The sequence below is a fragment of the Somniosus microcephalus genome, chromosome 4, assembly GCF_052327205.1.
Source record: "Somniosus microcephalus isolate GS21.2 chromosome 4, FLI_Smic_1.0, whole genome shotgun sequence".
Taxonomy (NCBI): domain Eukaryota; kingdom Metazoa; phylum Chordata; class Chondrichthyes; order Squaliformes; family Somniosidae; genus Somniosus; species Somniosus microcephalus.
In genome coordinates, this window is record NC_140990.1 from 279,546,381 (window position 1) to 279,573,402 (window position 27,022).

Below are 27,022 nucleotides of genomic sequence, written 5' to 3' on the forward strand. Positions count from 1 at the left end.
AATTCTCTTAGTCTGCCCCCGATGGATGTTCATGACCCTCCCAGTCTACCTTCTAATGGGACTTCCAATCCGGAAACCGTTGATAATCGGGATATTGATAGCCTCCCTGCAGAAGATATTTCTGTGTCTCCTGGTGTGGGAGGGCAAGGAACTCCACCAAGGCTAAGAAGGTCGACACGAACAAGATATCCGGTCGATCGATTAAAAATGGACTTTTAAAATAATTAATAATTTAATAGTAAAATTTTAAAATTGTTGAAGGCATTATACATGTATTGCTCTAGTCATAAATAACTAATTGTAAACTGTAAAGGCTACCTAGGTTGAAGTATATTTTAAAAGGAGGGGTGAATGTGGTGATTATTCTTGTTTTATAAGAAGCATTGTAATTGGTTGCCTATTTTCCTGCCTTGAGATATATGCTGTAAACTTATTGGTTAGTTGATTCCATGTGACCTGTGATGGCCATCTTAAATTCAGTTTTCTACAGTTTGGTTGAGACTGGGTGCTCAACATGTACTTGCTGGTTTTTTAAGGTTAATAAAGCCTAGCTTTTGAAAGGCAATCTACTCTTTATTTCAGTGGCCCAAAGCATTTGCGGCAACATTGTCTTCTGCACTTCTTCAACTAACATCAATACCCATCCTTTACTGTGTTGCTACCTTTATCTACATAATCAGAAATAAAGGGGTCAATTTTAACCCAGCAGGAACAGGGTGAGGATGGCCTTTAAAATGGAACATTGTGCCTTACTGCTGAAATCGTGATGGCCACCATTCTAACTGCTCACTACAGTTAGGTGGCTGAACGATCCCCTGGAAGCAGTTGGGAGCCTCATGAATTAATGCAAATCAAGGTCCTGTTGCGTCAATGGGATTCCAATTGCATTTTAACCCTGGCCTGAGCAGGGAAGCCACTGCAGCTTTCTCACCAGATGAAAGCAAATCGGCAGGAGTGCTCCTCTGGGTCCCACAAGAAAAGTCGCAGCCTCCCCTTCCCCAGACCGCCAGCCCCTTCCCTAACACGAGACCCATCCCGAAACTACTGCCCTGCGACTTACCTGCTAGCTGAAAAGCCTTCTTCGGGTGCCAGCGCCCTCTGGCCGCCCAAGTTTTCTCTCCTGTTCACCAACCAGCTGTTGCTTTCCACCATTTAGGTTATGTAGGTTTTAACGAGCCTCTTAAAGGAGGAGAGCGAGGCGGAGAGGCTTGGTCGGGGGAGGGTAATTCCAGAGCTTAGGGCCTAGCTAATAAACTGTCAATCTATAAACCGTCAGATAAATGACTTAAGAAGTATAAGTGGATTTAAAAACCCAAGAGAAATAGCCGGTAAGAATTAGCAGACGATGAAAGCAGAAGGCCAATGGTGGGGCGAAGAAAGTGAGAGATGCACGAGGCCAGAATCAGGGGAATGCAGAGTTCTTGGAGGGTTATAGGACTAGAATACTCAAACAGGATCAAGGACTTAAAGTTCCTGGGACCCCCTCCAGTCCTGCTGTGCTTTTTTTTATTATGTGCCATCTTGTCATACAAGCAGATAAGTCGTAATCAGATTGTGCTACTCTCAGGAGTATATACAGTGACATGCACGTGGCTGTCTTGCAGAACATCCTGTCTGACATGAAAGTAACATGTATCACGTAGCTCGCTTATCTTGCAAGGATTTCTTGTGTCAATCCCTTTGAAAAAAATTCTGACAACAGTTTCAGTTCTAAATTGTAGTTTGTCTCATGCTGTAGTATGGCCATGTATGGCAAGCATTAGTGGGCTGTTTCTGTTGTAGCTTCTAGAAATGCTTAGGATGGATCCACAAAAAATGAATTGCAGCTTATGAGAATACATTTTGACGTGCAAATGTGGGGTAGGTACTTGGCATGGAAAGCTATACTGTAGTCTAACGTTGGCAGCTTTTCTTAAGGTTAGCCTTCTTCTTCTGGTCTGCATCTCGTCTCGCAGGATCCTACAAAAAACATTGGCCTAGAAATTCAGTATAGCCACTTTTGGGGTGGTAAAGTTGGGCGGCCGCTAAAGTTTGCGCCCAGCGCAAAGTCGCGCCCCCTTCGCCGATATTCAGTCGCATCGCCCCAAGAGGTTGCTGCTGCGCTAAAACAGGCAATGCACGACTATCTTTAGGCGCTAAGCCGGCGGTGCTGAGCGATACCCCCAAGGCCGGGCGCAGCGCAGGTGCAGCGAGTTGCTGATTGACGGCAGACACTCTGGCGCCGGTCAGCTCTTAAAGGGGGAGTGTGGATTTGTTTGCCTGCCACGCCCTGCACACTGCAGCCCTCAACCTAGGCCTGACCACTTCAGCTTCACCTGCACAACGCCCAGGGCTATGGAGAAGGCCAGGGAGAGAGCGCAGCGCTTCAGCGACGGTGACCTGAGGCTGCTGGTTGGCGGAGTGGAGCGCAGGCACCATGTTCTTTTCCCAGAAGGTGGCAAGAGGCCGCTGCCCAGCGCCTACCGGAAAGCCTGGAGGGAGGTCTCCAACAGGGTGTCTTCCAACAGCGTGGTTGCCAGGACTCCTGTGCAATGCCGGAAGAAGTTCAACGACCTCACTCGGGTTGTCAGGGTGAGTACCCTTTCCAGTGTCCTCCTCATCCTTGCATGTGCACCTCACTTTATGGGCAAAGGGACCTGAAAGCCCTAATGGCCAGCCATCATCCAGGAGCTATGGGACTGGCATGAAAATCACTTCCACATTCAGCACTTTACACACTGTACAAGCTCTTCGACCATGGGAGGCAGTGCAGACAAGATCAGGGCTACACACTGTACAAGCTATTCGACCATGGGAGGCAGTGCAGACAAGATCAGGGCTACACACCGTACAAGCTATTCGACCATGGGAGGCAGTGCAGACAAGATCAGGGCTTCACACTGTACTTAGAGGCCGTCCTTTCTCTTGCAGGCCAAGGTGGCGCACAACCGGCGCAACCGAACTGAGACCGGGGGAGGCCGTCCTGACCTCAAAGAGCTCTCCGACCTCGACCAGCGTGTGGAGCGCATTATGGCAGGCCGGCTGATTGGCTCCGTCGCCAGTGGAGATGCCGACCCTGTTCTGGGCACCAATGGTAAGGGCATCACCTTTTGGACCTCTCTCATTCCACTTGCGCATCAGATCAGCATCCTTTGCCACTGTCCGACCAATGCGGTGAATGGCACCACTCATGCCTCCCTCGCTGCCGCCCTGTCCTCACTCTAAAGCTACTCTTGTGCCTTCCTGCTTTCAGATGGTGACTCGCCAGGTGAGGAGGCGGGCCCTCAAGCTGCCACTGTCAGCCCTTCGGAAGACGAGGAGGAGGAAGAGGAAGCCAGCCCATCAGTGCCACCCTCAGCCGCGCCAGCCCATGGCGATGTAGGGGACATGTCTTCCCTGGAGGGGAGCCGGGGGGAAGGGTCGGAGGAGAGTGAAGCTCCGGGGCCCAGCAGCCTGCAGCAACGCAGGAGGGGTGGGGAAGCTCGGTGGACTTCTCCCCAGAGGGTGAGTGCGGCCTCCAGTCCTGCGACGGTGAGCGCAGAGGAGGTGCGCCTCCTAGAGGAAATGGCCGTCCAGGCTGAGCGCAGGCACACTGAGCTCATGGCTGCAGTGGCAAGGATGCCTGACTCCATAGAGTCACTGGCAAGGAGTGTGCAGGAATTCGGGGCAGCACAGGCCAGGAGTCTGCAACAATTCAGTGCAGCACAGGCCAGGAGTCTGCAGGACATCGCGGCAGCACAGGCCAGGAGTCTGCAGGACTTCGCGGCAGCACAGTCGGCTTCTAGCCAAGTGCTCAGTCGTGCCGTCCATTCACTGGCTGGTGTCATGCGGACACAGACCAGGGCCACACGGGCACTAACTGCTGCCACGCTCGCTGGATCAGCCAGGCATCGCCAGGGCATCCGCCGCGCTGCAGCAACCCAGCAGTCTGTTCTTCAGCTGTTTGCTGCGCATGCTGCAGTGCTGGCCCGTGCGAGTGCCAATGTCTCAGGCGACCAGCGAGCACCTGCGATCTGCCAGGTTGCCACCATTCCTGCAGCCGACACTGCCACTCCGCCATTGCAGCTGCCACGAGCTGCTGGACAGACTGCTGCCACCCAGCCAGAGTTGGAGCAGTCGGTAGCCGGCCACGCCAAGGCCAGAGCTGGTGCAGGCCAACCCCCAAGGGCATCTGCCGTCTCGCCATCTGCCCCTCAGCAGCCTTCCCCCAGCCTTGCTGCAGCCACTGGGCTCCCATTGAGGAGGAGCAGCAGGGCGGGCGGGGCCAGGCAAGGATGTGCAAGGCATCGCCCTCGCAGGGCAAAAAGTAGAGGTATGCACAAATGCCTGGTGCTTGTTGTAAGGCCGAGACTGGTGCAATTGTTTTTGTGTAAGGCCGAGACTGGTGTCTTTCTTTCTTTTTGTAAGGCCGAGACTGGTGTCTTTCTTTCTTTTTGTAAGGCCGAGACTGGTGTCTTTCTTTCTTTTTGTAAGGCCGAGACTGGTAGTTTTGTGTTTTTGGAGGGGGCTTCTCCACATGAGCATGTAATGTGGGAAGGGCAGAGGTTTTCAATAAATTATTGTTGTTAAATTGCAGTGTGCATGGTTTTTTGGTTAAGTCCTGGTTGCCCTGCTCGGCTGAGGGCTTGTGGAGCGGCTACATTCATCTGCTGACATTGGCACAAGCCATTCCCTGAGAGGGTGCCTAGAACCGACGTTCAATAAGCTGGCGATGGGTGGCCCTTGCACTTTGTGCCTCCCTCCTGTGCTGGTCCTCCTCCTCCTCCTCCTGCTCCTCCTCCTGAGGTGGTCCTCCAATCTCTGGTGGCAGTGCCTGAGTCCTGCGGATAGCCAGGTTGTGCAGCATGCAGTAAACGACCACGAAATGGGAGACTCGCTCCGGCGGATACTGTAGGGCTCCACCGGAACGATCCAGACAGCGGAACCGTTGCTTCAGGACGCCGATTGTTTGTTCGATGATGTTCCTGGTCGCTTGATGGCTCTCGTTGTATCCCTCTTCAGCAGGGGCGCTGGGCGCACGGAGCGGGGTCATCAGCCAGGTACACAAAGGATAGCCTTTGTCCCCGATAAGCCATCCTCGTGGGTGAGGCTGTGCCTGGAACATGTCTGCCACAGAAGTCTGTCGCAGGATGAAGGCATCGTGGCTGCTGCCTGGAAAGCGGGCATTGACAGCTAGGATGAGCTGCCTGTGGTCACACACCAGCTGGACGTTCAGCGAATGGTAGCCCTTCCGGTTGCGGTAATCCTCGGCATTCTCCAGGGGTGCCCGCAAAGCCACATGCGTGCAGTCAATGGCGCCCTGCACCATGGGGAAGCCCGCGAATGCTGCAAAGCCCATTGCACGCTGTTGCTGCTTGGCAAGGGCCATGGAGAAGGAGACGAACTGACGTCTCCTTTTGAAAAGGGCATTGGTCACCTGGCAGATGCAGCAATGCACGGCGAACTGGGAGATCTTGGCAATGTCCCCAGTAGTGGATTGGAAGGAGCCGGTGGCATAGAAGTTGAGAGCCACCGTCACCTTCACTGCCACCGACAGAGACGTCCTGCTCCTCAGCTGTGGCTGCAGATCACCGCCAAGCAGCTGGCAGATCTCTGTGACCACCTCCCTTCGGAATCGCAGCCTCCGAACACACTGCTCGTCAGACATGTTGAGATAGGAGAACTGCTGGCGGTATACCCTGGGTGGGTAAGGCCTCCTTTGCCGACGCCTGTTGCCCCCTCTCCGTCTAGCCAGGGCTGCCACTCTCTCACGGCGTCTGTGAGCCCTTTGGATGTAATTGAGAAAGCCAGCGTTGACACCCATTGCAGCCCCCATAATATGCTGGCAAACAATGAGATGTCAATGAAGGCAAAGACAATTGGAAAGCTGTGGCCTGAAGCCAGAAGTACCTGTCCTAGTGTTGGGCCAAAGCAGAAAGCTCTCTACCTTGGTCTCTCTCCAAAGATCCGTTTGTCAAGAAGGAGTGCTGCAAAATGGCAGCCTTTTATAGTGCAGGAGGAGTGCCCTTTAATTTGCGCCCCCCGCGCCCCGCATCGGCTGAGCACCGTTCCACTCTAACAGTCGCTAGGGGCGCCAGGCGCACAATGGGGCGGCGCGACTGAAGTTCCGGTTGGGGGCGCACAAAGGGCGTTGCACGAGGAAATGACGTCATGATCTGCGCGCGCAGCTAAGCGCGCGCAAAGACTTTGCGCCGCCGCTAAATCTCTAGTGAAGTTGGGGCGAGGCGCAGATTGCGCTGCGCCCGGGCGCTAGCCGCCTAGCGCCCGACATCTACTCCTCCTAAGGCGCTAGCGGCTGGCGCAACCAACTGAATTTCTAGGCCATTGACTCTATTCGCAATCTGTCCCCATGGTTGCTGAACCAGGAGTGCTTTTCAGTCCCATACAGGACAGCCCCACTTTTCCACATGTCACAAATGAGCACCTCTAGCATTTGGTCGGCACATGTAATGGCTCTTACTCTGATTGCCTCCTTTGCTACAGGAATTTTGCATTGCTAGCCCCGGGTTGCTCTGTCCTACATAAATGCAGAGATTCAAATGCCCGCTTAATCAATTTAAGTGTTGGTCAGCAAAATAATCAATCCTGAGATCCATCAGACTAACAGCTGTGCAGGTAAGAGATTGCACAATTTGCATACACTGCCATAAGCAGAAACACTGGAGGGTGGGGTTAACTGACAGATGAGAATTCACTCAGAAGACTTTCAGAACCCACAGTTAAAACCCAAATCATGCACCAGCAGAAATTTCCAGATTTATAATCGTATATATGTTAAAACATTATACGATTACGCCATTGTTTTCATGCATTGATACAATGATGTAATGTTCTAGCATTAGTGCTATAACCACTCAAGATGAAGTATCATTAAGTCAAAATAACTTGGTATGAGGAACCTACATGCTCCTCATATTTATCATGCTGTTTGAAATTGATATCTAAAGGAAGTTTTGAAAGGCCCTTCACTGCGCTTTAAACATTGCCTTCATTACTGTATCTGATAACTCTTGAGCAAAAATAGATGCAATACGAAAACAATTGTATTGTTAGCAGGTTTATCTACAATGTAAACTCGCAATGTTAAATGTGAAACTACAATAGGCCTGCCCGTCATTAATGAATAAAATGAAATTTAGTCACCTGTCAATGGAAGTGAAAGATCGATTGATGCAAGGTGAAGTTAATGAGCTCAAATAGCTTCATATCTGAGGAATGCCACTGAACTAGTTTTAAATATGATGATCCTTTTCCTAGAAACAGGCTCCTTCCTCCCTTGTAAAAGTAAAATTAATTTAATTTACAAAAGCCTACAGCCGATATTTGCCTTAAATGTACCACTAATTTGGCAAACTGGCTCAGTCTTGTGCTGAGGGATGTCACTCTCCTGCATCCAAAAGTACATTATTAGGATAATATTGGGGATGCTCAATATTGTTTCTGGCCAATCCCAAATTTCTAATTGCTTGATGGATATGAAGTGGGAATGTTACAAGTGCTATCACCATAGCTTGAGGGCTGCAGAAATGTATCAAAAAGCTGGGTTACAATCTTAAAAAAAGAGAAAAAACCTAAAAATGCTGGAAATCTGAAACAAAAATCAAAAATGAGATCAAACTATCAATCAAGACATGTGTGTCTAACAATTTATTTAATAGGACAAGAAAACATTCATCTTAAAAAATACAGAAAGTATTTTTGTATATGCTAATTGATAGAAAACACAGTTTAAAAGCTGCAAAGAACATTGGGGGAACAATTCATGTTTGCCAGCAAAGTTGCCAGTGTTACCGGCAACTGCAGTTAACGGTTGCTCTGTGAGCGAAGCTGAGGAGATCGCAAGGAATTGTGGGCAATGAAGAGGTCTGAGATTTAAAGGGGCCATGCACACTGAAGCAATAAAAAATTTAATGCAGTGAATCAATACATTTTTCAGCCCTTCTCTGCCTTTAAAAAAAATTTCAACATTTAAAAGAAGTTCCAAATGTGACTATTCAGCTGTTAAAGCTGAATTACCTTCCTAACCTCAACAAATGGGAAAACAGCCTCAGCACTAACACAAATGGTTCAGCAAGCCAGGGAAGGGGCACCGAGGGTCTCACACGCAGCACTCAAGCTTTGTGCAGAGGGTCAACACTGCAAGAGTGGCCCTCTACCCACAGGGGCCAGGAGGCCCTCCAGAAAGAACAATGTAGGAGTACATCACTAAGGCCATCACTGCCAGCAATGTTGCCCCCACCACCTGGCTCCAGTGCCCAAAAAAGCTTCATGACTTCAGACCACTGGTCAAGGTCAGTGAATGCATCTTCAAAAACCATCTCCTACCAACTGCACCACTGAATTCAGTGCTAAGGTCGAAGTTCACGTCGGTGATGTTAAGTTAGTGTTGCATGCCGATTGACATCACCACGCCGTCATTTGTTTTCCATGGCGCTGCCAGTTACCGGCAGTGCAAAGGGGGAAAGCAACATGGTGGTCGCTGCAGGACCCGCCACCAGCTGGCGAAAGAGTGACAGCCACCATTTTAATCGCCATTTCATGGCGCTACAGAGTGTCGGTAAGGAGATGAATTTCTAGCCCATTAAATTTTTAAAGAGTTGATGTGCACATAGAAAGTAACACAGTCAGGGTTATAAAGTTGACAGAACATCACATGGAAAAGTTAATTCTAGGATCATACTCCTCCATCACCATCCCTGGGTATGTCCTGTCCCACCAGCAGGACAGACCCAACAGTAGTGGTGGTATGTATCGATTTGTATTGTGGGTTCAATGACGAGACATTTATGAAAGAGAATGTCTTTTAATCTAAAGTATTACAACTCAGTTAACAGCATTACAGGAGACACCATCTTAGAAATCCATCTAAAACGAAAGTAAAACTAAACTGCTTGTCTCTCACATGCCCTCTGCTGGTCAGGCATAAGTAATCAATCAGGCAAACATGCTGGTAAGGCATCATAATCAAACAGGCAAATACCATCACTATTTGCTGATATCATTACATCTCCCTTTCTTAAAACAAAAGTATTTTACTTTTAACTAACAACATGTTTTCTTTGTATTACTCTGCATTTTAACTGTAACAATTAATGAACTTACATTATCATTATCAAGGTTTTTTAACCTTGCTTTGTGTGTTCACATGAAATATGTAAATACACTAGAACTTGAAGAAATAATAAGATAACATTACTTCCTTCTATAACAAGAGTCCTTAAATTTGCTCAATGAGTCTCTCAGGAGGCTTCACGTGTCTTGAGGATTTTCTGATTGATTGTCCTTGAATCTGAGTTGTTGCCTCAGATGATGGTTTCTCAGCTGTGTGATTAGGTTGTTCAACAGTATCAGTCTTTTGACCTGCTGTGTGATCAGGTTGTTCAACAGTATCAGTCTTTTGACCTGCTGTGGCTGGTCCCCTGAGAAGATCTCGACGATTTCTTCGCAGAACAGCACCCTCATCTCTCTGAATGGTGTATGATCTTGGTTGAACTTCACTCAGGACAGTTCCCTTCTGAGTCCATATGTTTGTTTTGTCTTTCAACCTTACTTGGTCACCAGTGTGGAGTTCAGGTAGGTTTTGTGTTCCTCTGTCATAGTAGTACTTTTGCTTTTCTTTCTGTTGTTCTTTGAACTTCCTCACTTTCTCCCCCTCTTTTGTTTTCAGGAGGTTCTCCGGGATGGGTAGGTTTGACTTTAGCCGACGTCCCATAAGGAGTTGGGCTGGTGACATACCACACTCGAGCGGCGTTGTGCGGTATACAAGCATGCTTTGGTAGAAGTCAGTTCCACTGTCTTTTGCCTTGTACATCAGTCTTTTCACTGTCTGGACCGATTTTTCCACTAGTCCATTGGACTGTGGAAAGTGAGGACTTGACGTTGTGTGGACAAAGTCCCACTCTTTGGCAAAGTGTCAGAAATTTGCATTGTAAAACTGGGGTCCGTTGTCTGTGAAGACCTTGCTTGCCACGCCATGTCTGGAGAATATGGCTTTCATACATCTTATCACAGCATCTGCAGTGGTGGTGTACAGTCTACAAACCTCTGGATACAGGGAGTAATAGTCTGTGACTACAAGATAGTCCTTCCCTTGACATACGAATAGGTCAGCGCCTACCTTCTGGTAAGGTCTGTCTGGTGCTGGGTGTGGCTTTAGTGGTTCTACCGGATTGCTTGCTCAATATTTCAGGCATATTGTGCAGTTTGACACCTCATTTGTCACATCTTGGTTGATTCGTGGCCAGTACATCACCTCTCGTGCTCTTTTCTTACACTTTTCGATTCCCAGATGTCCTCCATGGATCCTTTTTAGCATCTCTTTTCTCAGACTCTTTGGGATAACTATTCTACTTCCTTTGTAGATGATGTCTTCGACCACTGATAGTTCCGCCCTGCAGTTCCAGTACTCTGCCATGTCAGGTGAGCAGTCTTGCTTCATGTCGGGCCATCCATCCAAGATGCTTTTCCTCAGTCGTCTCATTGTTTCATCTTTGATTGTCTCAGTCTTTATGAGCTCCATTTTTGCATCTGCTATGGGCAGTGCACTTGTGATCATGTCCACGTAGGCGTTCACTTTTTCATCCATTTTGGTGTTTGCGGGCTCACTTGGGTCAACAGCTCTGGACAACGTGTCTGCTGTATACATCAGCTTACCCGGTGTGTACGCAACATTCAGTGTATAGCGTTGCAGCCTGATCATCATTCTTTGTATTCTAAGCAGACAGCTATTTAGTGGCTTTTGGAACAATGCAATCAAGGGCTTATGGTCAGTCTCTACACTGATTGCTTGTCTTGCCACAAACTGGTGAAATCTTTCACAGGCGTATGTGATGCTGAGCAGCTCCTTTTCTATTTGAGCATATCGCGTCTCCGCGTCTGTCATTGAGCGTGATGCATATGCAATAGGTTGCCAGTAGTCATATTTTTGCAGAAGAACGGCACCGAGCCCACTCTGTGATGCATCTGATGATATCTTGATGGGTCTCGCTGGGTCATAAAACCTCAGAACTGGTTCCTCTGTGAGCAGTTTCTTTAGATCGCTCCATGACTTCTCATGCTCATGATTCCATTCCCATTCTATGTTCTTTTCAGTTAGTCTTCTCAGTGGCGCCATCTTTTCTGAGAGGTTGGATATGAATTTACCCATGTAGTTGATCATTCCATTAAACCTCTGCACGTCCTTTTTGCATTGTGGCTTTGGCATATTCTCAATGGCGGACACCTTTCTGGGATCTGGTCTGATGCCCTCACTGCTAAGGATATCTCCCACGAATGTCAGTTCTGTCACCCCGAGCTGGCATTTCTCTCTATTCAGCTTCAGGTTTGTTTTCCTTGTTGCTTCCAGCACTTTTTTCAGTCTCTCGTCATGCTCAGTTCTCGTGGTTCCCCATACTATGATGTCATCCATTGATGTATCAACTCCCTCCAGATGCTCATAGATCATATGGATAGTTTTGTGATACACTTCAGGAGCTGAGGCAATGCCAAATGGTAACCTTAGGAATCTGTATCTGCCAAATGGACTGTTGAACGTGCACAGTCTTGAACTTGCTTCGTCCAATTTCATCTGCCAAAATCCTGATGATGCATCTAACTTGCTGAAATACTTTGCATTTGCAAACTGTGACATGATTTCCTCACGTGTAGGAAGCTTGAAGTGCTCTCTCTTTATTGCTCTGTTTAGATCTCTTGGATCCAGGCAAATTCTGAGCTTTCCATTCTTTTTGCCCACAACGACGAGGGAACTCACCCACTCAGTTGGCTCATCTATCTTCTGAATCACGTTCAGGCTTTCCATCCTGTCCAACTCTGCCTTCAGTTGCTTTTGAAGAGCAAACGGAACTTTTCTGCATGGATGTATAACCGGTGTCATACTTTTATCTACTCTGATCGTGTGTTCTCCTGGAATGCAGCCTAGACCCTTAAATAGGTCGTTGTACTCTTTCATGAGTTCATCATAGACTGTCTCTCCTTCGCTTTCCACAACGAGGACTCTCTTTACCAGGTTCAGTCTCTCACAGGCTTTTAAACCTAGTATGGCTTGCACATCCTTTGTCACCACGATTAATGCTAGCGTGTGCTCTCTGTCCTTGTGTGTTACTTTGACAATGCATTTCCCTTTCACTGGTATATCAGTACCTGAGTATCCTGTCACTTTCACTTTTATTCCATGTATCTTTGGTCTGGGTCTAATTTTCTTAAAATCAGTCTCTGATATCACATTAACTTGTGCTCCAGTATCCAATTTAAATGGAATGTGTATGTCATTCACTTTTAGTGTCAACATCCAGTCTCTTTTTTCTTTTTTGTTTTCAGACACAACATCTACATAGAACTCCTCTATCTCGCTTTCATCTACTGTATGGACCTTGCTTTGTTGCGCTTGGTTCTTACAGCAACGGGCATAATGGTTGTTTTTGTTGCAACTATTGCATTTTTTACCATATGCTGGACACTTTTTTGGTGGATGCTGTGTACCGCATCGACTACATGACTTTCGATTGTCCCTTTCATTTTTGTTCACTGGCCACGCCTCTTTTTTCACATTGGCGCTCTTTTTGTTAAACGGTTTGTGTCCGTTCTTACTCACTGCATCCACGTTGCAGCTACTGTCACTGAACAGCTCCTTTGCCTGTGACTTCACAGTCTCTGTAGCCCTACACAGTGCTATGGCTTTTCCCAGGTCTAGATCTTGCTCTCTTAGCAGTCTTTCCCTTAGACCATTATCTGGAATACCACACACCAGTCTGTCTTTTATCAGCGAGTCTGTCAGTCCCCCAAATTCACATGTTTTGCTTCGGTTTCTCAGTTCAGTCACATACTGATCAATAGTCTCACCCGTTTTCTGTACACGTGAAAAATCTGTGCCTCTCAAACATCACGTTACGTTTAGGTATGCAGTAGGCCTCAAACTGTTCCATTATTTTATCCAGCTTCATTTTGTCTCCATCAGCAGCGAATGTGAAGTTATTATACACCTCCAGCGCTTCATCACCCACGACATGTAAGAACACTGACGCTTTCATTTTATCACTTTTCTCGTCAGCTCCGATTGCCGATAAATACAACTCCAAACGTTGTTTGAACCTTCTCCAATTTTCAGCCACATTACCTGTCAACTGAAGCTTCACCGGTGGGAGTAAACCTTCCATTTTTTCACTTCGTTAGCTATTCTTCAAAGGTAAGTAACGATGTTCTCTTTTGGCTTGCTAATATGTGGAGAGCTGATTTAACTTCAGATTTTTCCTCTTCATCTCTTTCAATCACTTCTGACACCATGTATCGATTTGTATTGTGGGTTCAATGACGAGACATTTATGAAAGAGAATGTCTTTTAATCTAAAGTATTACAACTCAGTTAACAGCATTACAGGAGACACCATCTTAGAAATCCATCTAAAATGAAAGTAAAACTAAACTGCTTGTCTCTCACATGCCCTCTGCTGGTCAGGCATAAGTAATCAATCAGGCAAACATGCTGGTAAGGCATCATAATCAAACAGGCAAATACCATCACTATTTGCTGATATCATTACAGTGGTACAATGGTATACATTCAGGAGGGCATGGCCCTGGGAGTCCTCAACATTGACTCCGGACCCCATGAAGTCTCATGGCATCAGGTCAAACATTGGCAAGGAAACCACCTGCTGATTACCACCTACTGCCATCCATCAGCTGATGCATCACTACTCCTCCATGTTGAACACCACTTGGAGGAAACACTGAGCATAGCAAGGGCACAGAATATATTCTGGGTGGGGGATTTCAATGTCCATCACCAAGAGTGGCTTGGTAGCACCACTATTGACTGAGCTGGTCGAGTCCTGAAGGACATAACTTCAGGCCTGCAGCAGGTGGTGAGAGAACCAACATGAGGGAAAAACCTACTTAATCTTGTCCTCACCAATCTACCTGTCGCAGCTGCATCTGTCCATGATAGTATTGGTAGCAGTGACCACTGCACAATCCTTGTGGAGACGAAGTCCCGTCTTCACATTGAGGACACCCTCCATCATGTTGTGTGCCACTACCACTGTGCTAAATGGGATAGATTCAGAACAGATCTAGCAGCTCAAAACTGGGCACCCATGAGGTGCTGTGGGCCATCAGCAGCAGCAGAAGTGTATTCCACCACAATCTGTAACCTCTTGGCCCGGCATATCCCTCATTCCACCATTAACAAGCCAGGGGACCAACACTGGTTCAATGAAGAGTGTAGAAGAGCATGCCAGGAGCAGCACCAGGCATGCCTGAAAATTAGATGCCCACCTGGGGAAGCGGCAACACAGGCCTACATGCACGCTAAAAAGTGGAAGTAGCATGCTATAGACAGGGCTAGGCGATCACACAACCAATGGATCAGATCAAAGCTCTGCAGTCCTGCCACATTCAATTGGGAATGGTGGTGGACCATTAAACAACTAACGGGAGGAGGAGGCTCCATGAATATCCCCATCCTCAATGATGACAGAGCCCAGCACGCGAGTGCAAAAGTCAAGGCTGAAGCGTTTGCAAACATCTTCAGCCAGAAGTGCTGAGTGGATGATCCATCTCGGCCTCCTCCTGAGGTCCCCACCATCACAGAAGCCAGTCTTCAGCAAATTCGTTTCACTCCACATGATATCAAGAAACGGCTGAGCGCATTGGATACAGCAAAGGCTATGGGCTCGGACAATATCCCAGCTGTCGTGCTGAAGACTTGTACTCCACAATTAGTCGCGCCTCTAGCCAAGCTGTTCCAGTACAGCTATAACATTGGCATCTACCTGACAATGTGCAAAACTGCCCAGGTATGTCCTGCCAAAAAAAACAGGATAAATCCAATCTGGCCAATTACCGCCCCATTAGTCTACTCTCAATCATCAGCAAAGTGAGGGAAGGAGTCGTCGACAGTGCTATCAAGCGACACTTACTCATCAATAATTTGCTCACTGATGCTCAGTTTGGGTTCTACCAGGACCACTCGGCTCCAGACCTCATTACAGCCTTGATCCAAACATGGACAAAAGAGCTGAATTCCAGAGGTGAGGGGAGAGTGACTGCCCTTGATATCAAGGCAGCATTTGACTGAGTTGGCATCAAGGAGCCCTAGTAAAAATGAAGTCAATGGGAATCAGGGGGAAAACTCTCCACTGGCTGGAGTCATACCTAGCACAAAGGAAGCTGGTTGTGGTTGTTGGAGGCCAATCATCTCAGCCCCAGGACATTACTGTAGGAGTTTCTTAAAGCAGTGTCCTAGGCCCAACCATCTTCAGCTGCTTCATCAAAGACCTTCCCTCCATCATAAGGTCAGAAGTAGGGATGTTCGCTGATGATTGCACAGTGTTCAGTTCCATTCACAGCTCCTCAGATAATGAAGCAGTCTATGTCCACATGCAGCAAGACCTGGACAATATTCAGGCTTGGGCTGATATGTGGCAGGTAACATTCGCGCCACAAAGGTGCCATGCAATGACAATCTCCAACAAGAGAGCATCTAACCACCGCCCCTTGATATTCAACAGCATTACCATATTACCATCGCCGAATCCCCCATCAACAACATCCTGGGGGGTCACCATTGACCAGAAGCTTAACTGGACCAACCACATAAATACTGTGGCCACAAGAGCAGGTCAGAGGCTGGGTATTCTGCGGCGAGTATCTCACCTACTGACTCCCCAAAGCCTTTCCACCATCTGCAAGGCACAAGTCAGGAGTGACGTAATAAAACTCACTACGCACTTGGTTTGAGCATAAAGCAAGGCTGTAATCAACTTGTTTCAGAACATGGAGGTCTATAGTTGTATCCACTAGCTCCTTGTCTTTACAAAATATCCCTGGCAAGCTGGGGCCAACGCCCGAGTATTTATACTCCTTGGGCGGCGCCACCAGCTGGCCATCCAGTGTTATTTCATAGGTAGTTTCTCGATGATGAGATTTATGACATTGAGCGTGATGGAATACTCTCCACTTGCCTGGATGAGTGCAGCTCCAACAACACTCAAGAAGCTCGACACCATCCAGGACAAAGCAACCCGCTTGATTTACAACCCATCCTCCACCTTAAACTTTCACTCCTCCACCAGCGGCACACCGTGGCTGCAGTACAAGATGCACTGCAGCAATTCGCCAAGGCTTGTTCGACAGCACCTCCCAAACCTACAACCTCTACCACCTAGAAGGTCAAGGGCAGCAGGCGCATGGGAACACCATCACCTCCAAGTTCCCCTCCAAGTTACGCATCATCCTGACTTGGAAATATATCGCCATTCCTTCATCGTTGGGTCAAAATCCTGGAACTCCCTTCCTAACACAACTATGGGAGTACTTTCACTACGTGGACTGTAGCAGTTGAAGAAGATGGCTCACCACCACCTTTTCAAGGGCAATTAGGGATGAGCAATAAATGCTGCCTTGCCAGCGATGCCCACGTCCTAAGAACAAATTTTTTTTAAATCACCATTGTACCAACTCACTCGCCCAAATATTTTAACACTTCCTGTTTTAATTATTTTTTTTCTAATTTACTCTATTTTGTGAAACATTACTGACTGCTTGCTAGTTTACAGTCCTTGAAATTCAGGGAGTTACAAATTCAGAGATTCATATAAAAAGTATAAATGAGTAGGTTTTTAAGAGGAGGCTAAAGTGTATGGAAAAGGATATTGTACAGATTTTTCAGAATGTGGATTATGTCAGCCAAACAGAGATACTGAATGAACGATACAAATCTACTGCATGGTTTCTACATGTTTCTGTTGATAAATATATTTTGCTTATCCAGCCTTCAATGGAACATACACTGATTGGCCCTTGCTGGTGAACAAACAGTACTGTCAGGTTCTGCAGAGCAAATGCAATTTATTTCTTTAAAGATTATTGTCATTTGTTTAAATAAGTTTACAAATGATCGGAAGACAGTGTGCCAGCACTATATTCCTGTTTTTCTTCAGCAATTTCTTTTGCTATGGTTCAGTTTAAGTTGTTGTTCACAGTACTCCTGACTATAATTTATAATAGTGGATACAAAATTAGCACGAACTATGTTGTACTTGATGTAATAAAACTCACTACGCATTTGGTTCGAGTATAAAGCAAGGCTTTAATCAACTTGTTTCAGAACATGGAGGTCTAGTTGTACTTCACTAGTTCCTGTCTTACAAAATATCCCTGGGCAAGCTGGCCCACGCCCGATTATTTATACTCCTTGGACGCTGCCACCAGCTGGCCGTCCAGTGTTATTTCATGAGTCGTTTCTTCATGATGTTGAGATTTATAACAGTACTGTTGTACAAAAGTCTTTACAATAGGTAAGCAGTGTGAGGCAAAGTTCAAAGTGAGTAACTGAGAACAACAATTCAAAAGACAATCAAGAAACATGGTGTAAATTATAAAATAATCTTTTAAGTAGTACGTTTCAGAAATTATTTTTAAACCTGAATAAAATTTATACTGGCTATATTGCTTACTGTTTAACTGCAGTTTTCTACACATTTTAGTAATCTTCCTCTTAGATCTTTAATTTCTATATTTAATGATGTAGTAATCAATAATTAGTATCAATATATTCTGAAAATGGAACTGTAGGCAATCATGGCTCTGTTATTTGTCACTTAGTATATGTGCGTTGTGACTGCTAACCAAGTCTTACAATTTTAGTTTAAGCAAATAGTATATTTATAGAAGCTTTGGCAACAATCCCTATTTCATATTGTTGTTTAGAAACATAATCCATGATTATATTTGGCTTATGAAAGAAAGGCATGGATTCAATTTTAGTTGGGAAAATGAGCTGTTTTTAATCAGTTTTAGTTCACTCTAGTATTGTCTCATCCAAAGTTTTTGAAGTTTATATTTTGATGTTTTGCATTTGTCTCAGTAACATCTGGAACTCTTTCATAAATGCACAATCTTTCTTTTTTATGTTTGTGCAGCTTTATTAAATCATCGAAGGCTTAATTTGCAATTCGTCGTCTGGATTTAATTAGAGTTAATATGAATGATGTGGCAGTCAGAATGTAGCAATGGGGGGAGGGGATTGGGACACAACTTACTCCAAGAAGTTAATGTTCTTCCTGATAGAAGATTACAATCTAACTTGGTCAATCTTAGCCTCTTATACTGTTCCAAATTACCTCTTATATATAACTGCTGATGCAAAACTGTGTCTGATTTCCTCACAAGATATGGATTGAACTAAGCAAGGTTCAAATATAGCCATAAAGAGAAGCGCAGAGTGTGTCTTAATAGCCATAACAGATTAGCAGATGTGGAATGGCAAACAAGTTCTGATCCTTTTTTAAAAATGGCTTTCTATTGAGGGATTGCTGAGGTTTCTAACGTGTATAATAGTTCAAAACAATTTTTGCTGTTTGCAACTTTTTTGAGTCTACTACTGGCCCTGTGGATTGATTGGATTCAAAGTGCACTTTCTTAACACTGAATGAATCCAACATGTGACTTTAAAAGAGGGAAGTAAACAGTAATGGAAACTCACATAGAATAATTCTACATAATAACATGTTGATCACTGCCAAAACTTGAATTGATCTGAGTATGTGGTTTTGGATAACTTGATTTTATGCTGACCACTGGGGCACCAAAGCATTTCCTCTTAACTTTACAAATAAGTGTTTTTCAAATATGTACGCCTGTCTATTTTCCAAGTAATTCCAGTCACAAATTCTACTGAATCGATTTCTATCAGGCCTATCCTCTCCTCTCCCCTCCCCTCATCTCCATTGCTGAGGTTAGGGGCCGATGTAAGATATGCCAATTTTGTTAAATCTGATTTTTTTAAATGTTTTGGCAACAATGTTTTTTTTAAGTGTTTATGTATCATACTTACTATTCATATCTATGTATTGCAATTATGAAAGTTGTATGCAAATAAATATCATTGAGATTCTTCTGCAAAATGATGCGGCCTCTTTAAAACAGTTTCATTGTTGACAACTTAATATAGTTCTGTTTTGATTTGTTGTTTAAAATATAATCGATATCAGCTGCATGGAGGCTATATGGATTTTTTTTGTTTCTCAGAGTTTATGTTTCTTTGTTTTGCAGTTTTGAATACCCTTGTCTTTACAAGTGACTTGGGGACAAACCTCTGCAAGTGGTGTGACAATACTAACCCAATCTGCAAGGACAATGTGTGTTACAGCAATTGTACCTTGAACTCCTATTGTGAGAGTTCAGAGGAAATCTGCGTTGCCATATGGTAAGTGTTAATTGTAGTTTTAGATTGATGCACAACATGTCTTTTGTATGAATTATCTGAAGTTTATGGTGAATTGTCATTTTCCTTAGATGCAAATCTATCCGTAAATTTTTAGTTATGTTCTAAGCTCACCCTCATTCTGCATATCTAGAAGGTTTTGTTCTTTAACAGCACTAATGGCCTTTATCTAAATCAACTTAAATTACATTTATTGTTATGGTTATGATTGGCTTCTTATGAATTCCTGCTTTTCAAGCACTAAAACTTTCTGAAATATTGAAGCAGTTGCATTCCCCGGAATATAATATTTACATTAGAAATTGAAAACTACAGTCAGTTGTTTTAGAGAGGCCCATTGTGCCACCAGAATTCATTAGTGACATGATGCATTTTGCTTTCTGGAACTCTTACCTTGTTATCTGAAGAAAATTATATTACAAGGCTTGTGGTAATTGCTTCCTGCTGAATAAAATGTTCCATTGAACCAAAATGTTTCAAATGAGACAATACACTTACCTTGGTCATCCATTAACCAGTAGTTGCAGAACACATGCAAATTCTTAACATGGATGAAAAGTGCCTAAAAAAATTAACAATTTCATGATTTTGTATCAAATAATAGCACCTCAGGATATTTTCTGTACTCTTTCATTTTATTAGTGGGTAAATGCACTGCATGGTAAAGTAGTGATCATATAAAACGTGAAGATCCCAACTGCAATCTCTGGTCTGCACTGTTAGCTGACGACAGTAAGGGTGGAGATGGGTTTCTCTGTGCTCCCAGACTAGCGAAGGGAAAATCAACCAGGGTTTCTGCTCCTGGCCTTTGCCCAGTGATACAGTCGGATAATGTGTGAACATTCACTGTGAAGGCTTACAAATGATGAATGACTACACAAGTAACTGACTTCAGGAAAGGGGACAAGCAAATGGGAATGAAGTTTACAAAAAGCAGTTTATCTGGAGCTTCAGGGATTTTCCCTCTTCTCATTTAGTAATTGTATTTTTTATTTAAATGTTTTAGTTATTTTCTATATGTGTAACATTTCTGTGCAAGAAGGTGGACAGTTGGGGGAACGATTGGGTTAATTTGCGCCTCTCGTTAGTGCCCCCGGGGGGCGCTAACGGGGCGCAAATCCCCTAGCGCCCGGGACAGCACCGCTAACGCCTCCTGCGAAATTCAGCATGAGGTTAGCAGCGGCGGTAGCCGGTAGTACCCCGTGGTGCTGCGCCGATGGCAATGACGCCATCGCTGTGCGCAGCACCCCGCTCGCACCCCAGCTGCAAACTTGGGTTGCGCCCCCGGACCTATTGCCGGACGATATGTCCGACTGGGTCAGGGGGGCGTTTTTGCAACCGCGGTGGCGCTACTTAAAGGGCAGGTGTCGGGCGGCAATTTTTTTGGGGCCAACTGTCAGCACCTGCCCCCTTCCGCTTTTTTCATCGGGGTGCCGGCCGTGATCACTCAGCCTTGCACTCTGCTTCAGTGCCGGGCTGTTCTCACAGCACCCCACTCCCTGGTGGTCTAGCAGGGCCCCGGTGCGTGCAGCGCTAGGCCCCTCCCCTTGAATCAGGGGAGGAGGTCTGCAATGACGCAGCGCTACGTGCTGACACGTGTGGCGCTGTTGCACATAGTGCCGCGATTTTCAGTTGTAGCGCCCCAAGAAGGCGGTGGAGTGCTTCCAGTAGTGCTCCACATCCTGCTTGGGGCACAATAACTGAATTTCAGGCAGAGGGGTGCTAATTTTTTGGGGGGCGCTTAGTGCCCCAGCGATATTAACGCCCCAAAAGAGGCGACACCAAACTTTTCCCTATTGATCTCCTCGCAGATTTCTGTCAATGCTACTCCGTAACTGAACACTAGAAAATGCACAACAACAGTTTCTTTGTTGAAAAGCATTTTACTTCCACTCAACTTTCTCCCGTAGGAATAGCATTTATTATTCATTCATTTCATTTAAAGGTTGGTTCTTTGCCATTTTGCTCCTACACATAGGATATACAGCACAGAAACAGGCCATTCGGCCCAGCCAGTCCATGCTGGCGTTTATGCTCCACTCGAGCCTCCTCCCATCTTTCCTCATCTAAACCTATCAGCATAACCCTCTATTCCCTTTTCCCTCATATGCTTATCTAACCGCCCCTTAAATGCATCTATACTATTCGCTTCAACAACTGTCTGTGGTAGCGAGTTCCACATTCGCACCACTCTCTCAGTAAAGAAGTTACTTCTGAATTCCCTATTTGATTTCTTGGTGACTATCTTATATTGATGGCCTCTAGTTTCGCTCTTCCCCACAAGTGGAAACACTCCCTCTGTGTCTACTCTATCAAAACCTTTCATAATTTTAAAGACCTCTATTAGATCACCCCTCAGCCTTCTCCTTTCAATAGAAAAGAGACCCAGCCTGTTCATCCTTTTCTGATAGGTATAACCTCGCATTTCTGGTATGATCCTTGTACTTTTTTTTTGCACCCTCTCCAGTGCCTCTATATCTTTTTTATAATATGGCGACCAGAACTGTACGCAATACTCCAAGTGTGGTCTAACCAAGGTTCGATTCAAGTTTAGCATAACTTCTCTACTTTTCAATTCTATCCCTCTAGAAATAAACCCTAGTGCTTGCTTTGCTTTCTTTATGGCCTTATTAACCTGTGTCGCTACTTTTAGTGATTTGTGTACTTGTACTCCAAGATCCCTTTGCTCTTCTACCTCATTTAGATTCTTATTTTCCAAGTAATATGTTGACCTCCTTATTTTTCTTACCAAAATGTAATACCTCACATTTTCTGTGTTGAAATTAATTTGCCAATTATATGCCCATTCTGCAAGTTTATTAATGTCTTCTTGTAATTTGTTGCAGTCCTCCTCAGTATTGATTATCCCACCCCCCCCCAATTTAATATCATCTGCAAATTTAGAAATTGTGTTTTTGATTCCAAAGTCTAAATCATTAATATAAATTGTGAACAGCATTGGTCCCAGCACTTCCCACCTTCTCCCACTCTGAATAGCTACCCTTAATCCCTACTCTCTGCTTTCAGTCTTGAAGCCAGCTAGCTATCCATTCTGCTACTTGTCCCCTGACTCCTCATTCTCTGACCTTATTCATTAGTTTATTATGTGATACCTTATCAGAGTCCTTTTGGAAATCTAGATAAATTACATCTACTACATTACCCTTCTCTGCTCTCTCTGTTACCTCTTCAAAGAATTCAATGAGATTGGTGAAGCAAGACTTTCCCTTTTGAAATTCATGCTGACTATTCATTATTATATTTTTGGTTTCTAGATGTTCTTCTATTTTTTTCCTTTAGTAGGGATTCCATTATTTTTCCTACCACTGATGTTAAGCTGACTGGTCTATAGTTCCCTGGACATGTTCTTAAACACAGGTATTATGTTAGCTATCCGCCTGTCCTCTGGCACTATACCTTTTTCTACCAAATTTTTAAATATGTGTAATAGTGCCTCTGCTATCTCTTCCCTAGATTCTTTTAAAATGTGCGTATGTAATCCATTTGGACATGGGGTTTTATCCTCTTTGAATTTGATTAGTTTATTTAATATTTCTCCTTTTTATTTTAAATGCAGTTATATAATTTCTAATCTCATCTTCCGATGTCATGTCCACCAGATTTGTCTCCCATAAATACACAATTAATTTACTTTTCGGCCTCCTTATGAGTATCCCTATCAGGAGTGTGATGGAATACTCTCCACTTGCCTGGATGAGTGCAGCTCCAACAACACTCAAGAAACTCGACACCATTCAGGATAAAGCAGCCTGCTTGATTGGCACTCCATCCACCACCTTCAACATTCACTCCCTCCACCACCGGCGCACTGTGGCTGCAGTGTGTACCATCTACAAGATGCACTGCAGCAACTCGCCAAAGCTCCTTCAACAGCACCTTCCAAACCCGCGACCTCTACCACTTAGAAGGACAAGGGCAGCAGACGCATGGGAACATCACCACCTACAAGTTCCCCTCCAAGCCACACACCATCCTGACTTGGACCTGTATCGCCGTTCCTTCACTGTCGCTGGGCCAAAATCCTGGAACTCCCTTCCTAACAGCATTGTGGGTGTACCTACACCATATGGACTGCAGCGGTTCAAGAAGGCGGCTCACCACCATCTACTCAAGGGCAATTAGGGATGGGCACTAAATGCAGGCCTAGCCAGCCAGCGACGCCCACATCCCATCAATGAATAATTTTTTTTTTTTAAATACCACACACCACAGAGTGGGCAGCCAACCTACAGCCAGGTCTCCATTTTAAATGTATTTTCCCCTCTCCTTTTTGATCTGACCCTGGCAGGAACCATAGCTGGAAGAAAGAGGGGTGGGATAGGCAACCTCTTCTTAGGCCATTGCGAGGATTGCTGTGTATTCAACTACCAGAAATTACGCAAAGTGGCCTGGGGTGAGATGCCCTCCGATATTTCCTTTTTGAATACGGTAAATCATTTGGCTTTTCCCTAACAGCTTTGCCCTATCACTCCATGGACAGCACATTGGAGCACTTTCCACTACATCATCCCAGTAAGGAATATTTCACCAAATTCTTGCACTAGTTGCTTTCAGTTTACAATTATCTTTCTCATTAAAATATTCCAACCAAAATAACAAAATGCACAAATTATTGTTTTAAGTTGACGACTGAGAAATGGTCAATCATTATTCTGAACTTTCAAATTTGTATTTAATTGTCTATTTCAATAAACCTTTGCCATTCCCCATAGGAAGAAGGACAATGAATCCACGAGTGTTCAAACTATGTGTCACTATCCAGGTTTACCGGTGGATGGCGTAATAATCACAACTTACAATACAACAGTTTGTATCATGACTGAGCAGCCCATAGGGAAAGGGATGGTGTATGTCTGTGGCTGCACCAATGAACAGGAATGCAATGATAAACTTATATTTGAAACTGAACTAAATGGTGAGTATATGCCTTTTCTTAAAAAAATCCTTTCTGACTATTTCATTTCATACATTGCATTTATCTTTCTCTATTACTACACATCCTTTCTCAACCAGGAAGTTAGTTAATGCCTTACAAAATCGACAAATGACAAATATACCATTAAAAGAAGTCTGGGTTACTTTATTTTGTTAATTTTGAAACAATACCATCTACATGCCGACATTTTACCAGGATTTAAGTTAAGTTACATGTATCATTAGCTGCATGTGCATGCAAAATGATTTCTCCCTTTTGTGTGAAACGTTTACAGTAGATAAAACTTCAACATTTTCTTCCACCCTTCCCCCTCCACCAAACCTGCACATGAAAATATTGTTGCCCCATATTCCTAGGGAAATGTCAGTGGGTGAGTTTTGAATTAGGAAACTGCACCAAATCTTCTCTCACTTCACCTTCCCTCCTCTCACTACATACCTTTTCTGTCTAATTATGTCCATATACAATATTTTTCATTCCTGGTAAAGTTTACTTAACTATTTCTCTGCACTTATAGCCTGGGAATTTTTTTTTCTGTATCATGCTTTTCCAGCATGTGTTCAAACAGTAAAAGTGGATAAGAATTACTTTACCTTCCAACACTTTACCTTATGACATGCCTTTTTGGGACTTAGAGACAAATCATAATGGCCTATATTTAACAGGATCGCCTGTTACTGTCTGCTTTGGCAGAATTGAAAATCTGCTTAAAAATATTTCAATATTGAAAATTAAACATCCAAAATACAGTCCAACAGGTTAGTATTTGACAGCCCTTTTATGATCGCAATAGAATACTTCATGTTCAATGCTGCATGTTCTTGTCAGATACAGAAGGCTATCAGATACTGTCATGACTGCCTACATTGCTTATTCATGATTTTAATACTTATGGGTTTTTATGCCAGGTTATTTGTAGAACATTTTTTGTATCTCATAGTACAATGAATCCCCATTACTAGTATAGGAAGGCTATGTTTTATCTTAATTACATTTTTTCTTTTTTCAGAATATCCAATACCACAAAGCAATGAGGTAATTCCTGTGGCAGTGTTGAGCCTACTTCCACCTATCCTGATCGCTTTCATGATAACAATGGCATTTTATCTCTTTCACACTCGACAACAGAGAAAAGTGACCAAAGAGTGGCCACAGAAACAGATCGCGCACCAAAGTCTAACTAGGACCGATGATAGAAAACCTGGAGAGTATGATGGAAAATGTACTGTGGCGATTGACGATGGTCATTCTGACATCAGTGTAACATGTGCCAACAACATCAATCATAATAACGAACTGCTGCCCATTGAACTGGATGGCATAGTTGGAAAAGGCAGATTTGCAGAAGTATGGAGAGCAAAACTCAAGCATAGTACTTCAGGGCAATATGAGACTGTTGCGGTGAAAATCTTTCCTTGTGAAGAATATCCATCATGGAGAAGTGAAAAAAAGATTTTTTCAGATGTTGATCTCAAACACGAGAGTGTGCTTCAGTTTCTCACAGCAGAGGAAAGAGGAAGAGGAATGGAAAAGCAATACTGGCTTATTACAGCCTATCACAGTGTGGGAAATCTACAAGATTTCCTCACCAATCACATTCTGACCTGGACAGAGATGTATATGATGACAGGATCCCTGGTAAATGGGGTTGCTCACCTCCATAGTGACTATACAGTTTGTGGGACCCCAAAAATTCCTATATCTCACAGAGACATTAAAAGCACAAACATCCTAGTTAAAAACAAAAGGGAATGTGTATTGTGTGACTTTGGGCTGGCTCTGCGGCTTGACCCATCTCTAACAGCTGATGACTTTGCCAATAGTGGACAGGTGAGTCTAACATGACATTTGAAGCACAATAGTGTAATATAAAGATGATTAATTTAGCATGTCATGTCAATTCAGAGATGACTAGGATGGTTTGGTTGTATATTGTAATAAAACAGCAGAAAAGCAGCCTTTAAAAACACATTTTTTCCTATGTGTATAGATAAAAGTGCTATTTACGCACAGGAATACAGCAGTTACACCCAACCAAGCACAAAACTGAATTTTTACCCATTGCTATTTCTTTGCTTCCAATTCTGCATTGCAGGCACTAGGGAGTTTGAACATGGACTCAACAGATGGGTAGTGCCTAACCTGTGGAAAATCGGGTGTTGTCGAAATACCCGCTATGTGTTTCTGGCATGCCAAGCTGTGTGCCAGGAGCACTGAAGACAAAAATTTACCCCAATGTGTGCACAGATAAGGTCCACTCAGATCTCATCTATGTGCAATGATCATTATTTTTGCCAAGTATCTTCCCTCCTTCTCTCCTGAAGGTACTTAATTTTGCTAACCAACCATTTTACCTCACCCAAGTGGCCATCTTAATATATAAGCATAGACAGAAATTGTTGGCATGTTGTTCAGCTGTGGAGGCCATCACAGTGCAGCATGATTCTGTCCTGACCTATTTTCCACACACACATACTAGCCAAGATTAGATACTGGATAGTCATCGGAAATGGGGACACTGGCTGATTCTGTCCTCCATAGAAGCTGGGTATTCTGCGGCGAGTGTCTCATCTCCTGACTCCCCAAAACCTTTCCACCATCTACAAGGCACATGTAAGGAGTGTGATGGAATACTCTTCACTTGCTTGGATGAGTACAGCTCCAACAACACTCAAGAAGCTCGACACCATCCAGGACAAAGCAGCCCACTTGATTGGCACCCCATCCACCACTTTAAACATTCACTTCCTCCACCACCGATGCACCATGGCTGCAGTGTGTACCATCTACAAGATGCACTGCAGCAACTCACCAAGGCTTCTTCGGCAGCACCTCCCAAACCCGCGACCTCTTCCACCTAGAAG

At 44.5% G+C, this 27,022-nt stretch overlaps 1 protein-coding gene across 1 annotated transcript in view; it reads left to right on the forward strand.

Annotated features, from left to right (window-relative positions):
• Positions 1-27,022, forward strand: part of tgfbr2l (transforming growth factor beta receptor-like) — a 78,954-nt gene that overhangs the window by 23,448 nt on the left and 28,484 nt on the right. Inside the window, exons 2-4 of the mRNA XM_085986511.1 lie at positions 19,030-19,183; positions 23,935-24,137; positions 25,168-25,988. Coding sequence (XP_085842637.1) covers positions 19,030-19,183; positions 23,935-24,137; positions 25,168-25,988 — 1,178 coding nt within the window. The remainder of the gene's footprint in view (positions 1-19,029; positions 19,184-23,934; positions 24,138-25,167; positions 25,989-27,022) is intronic.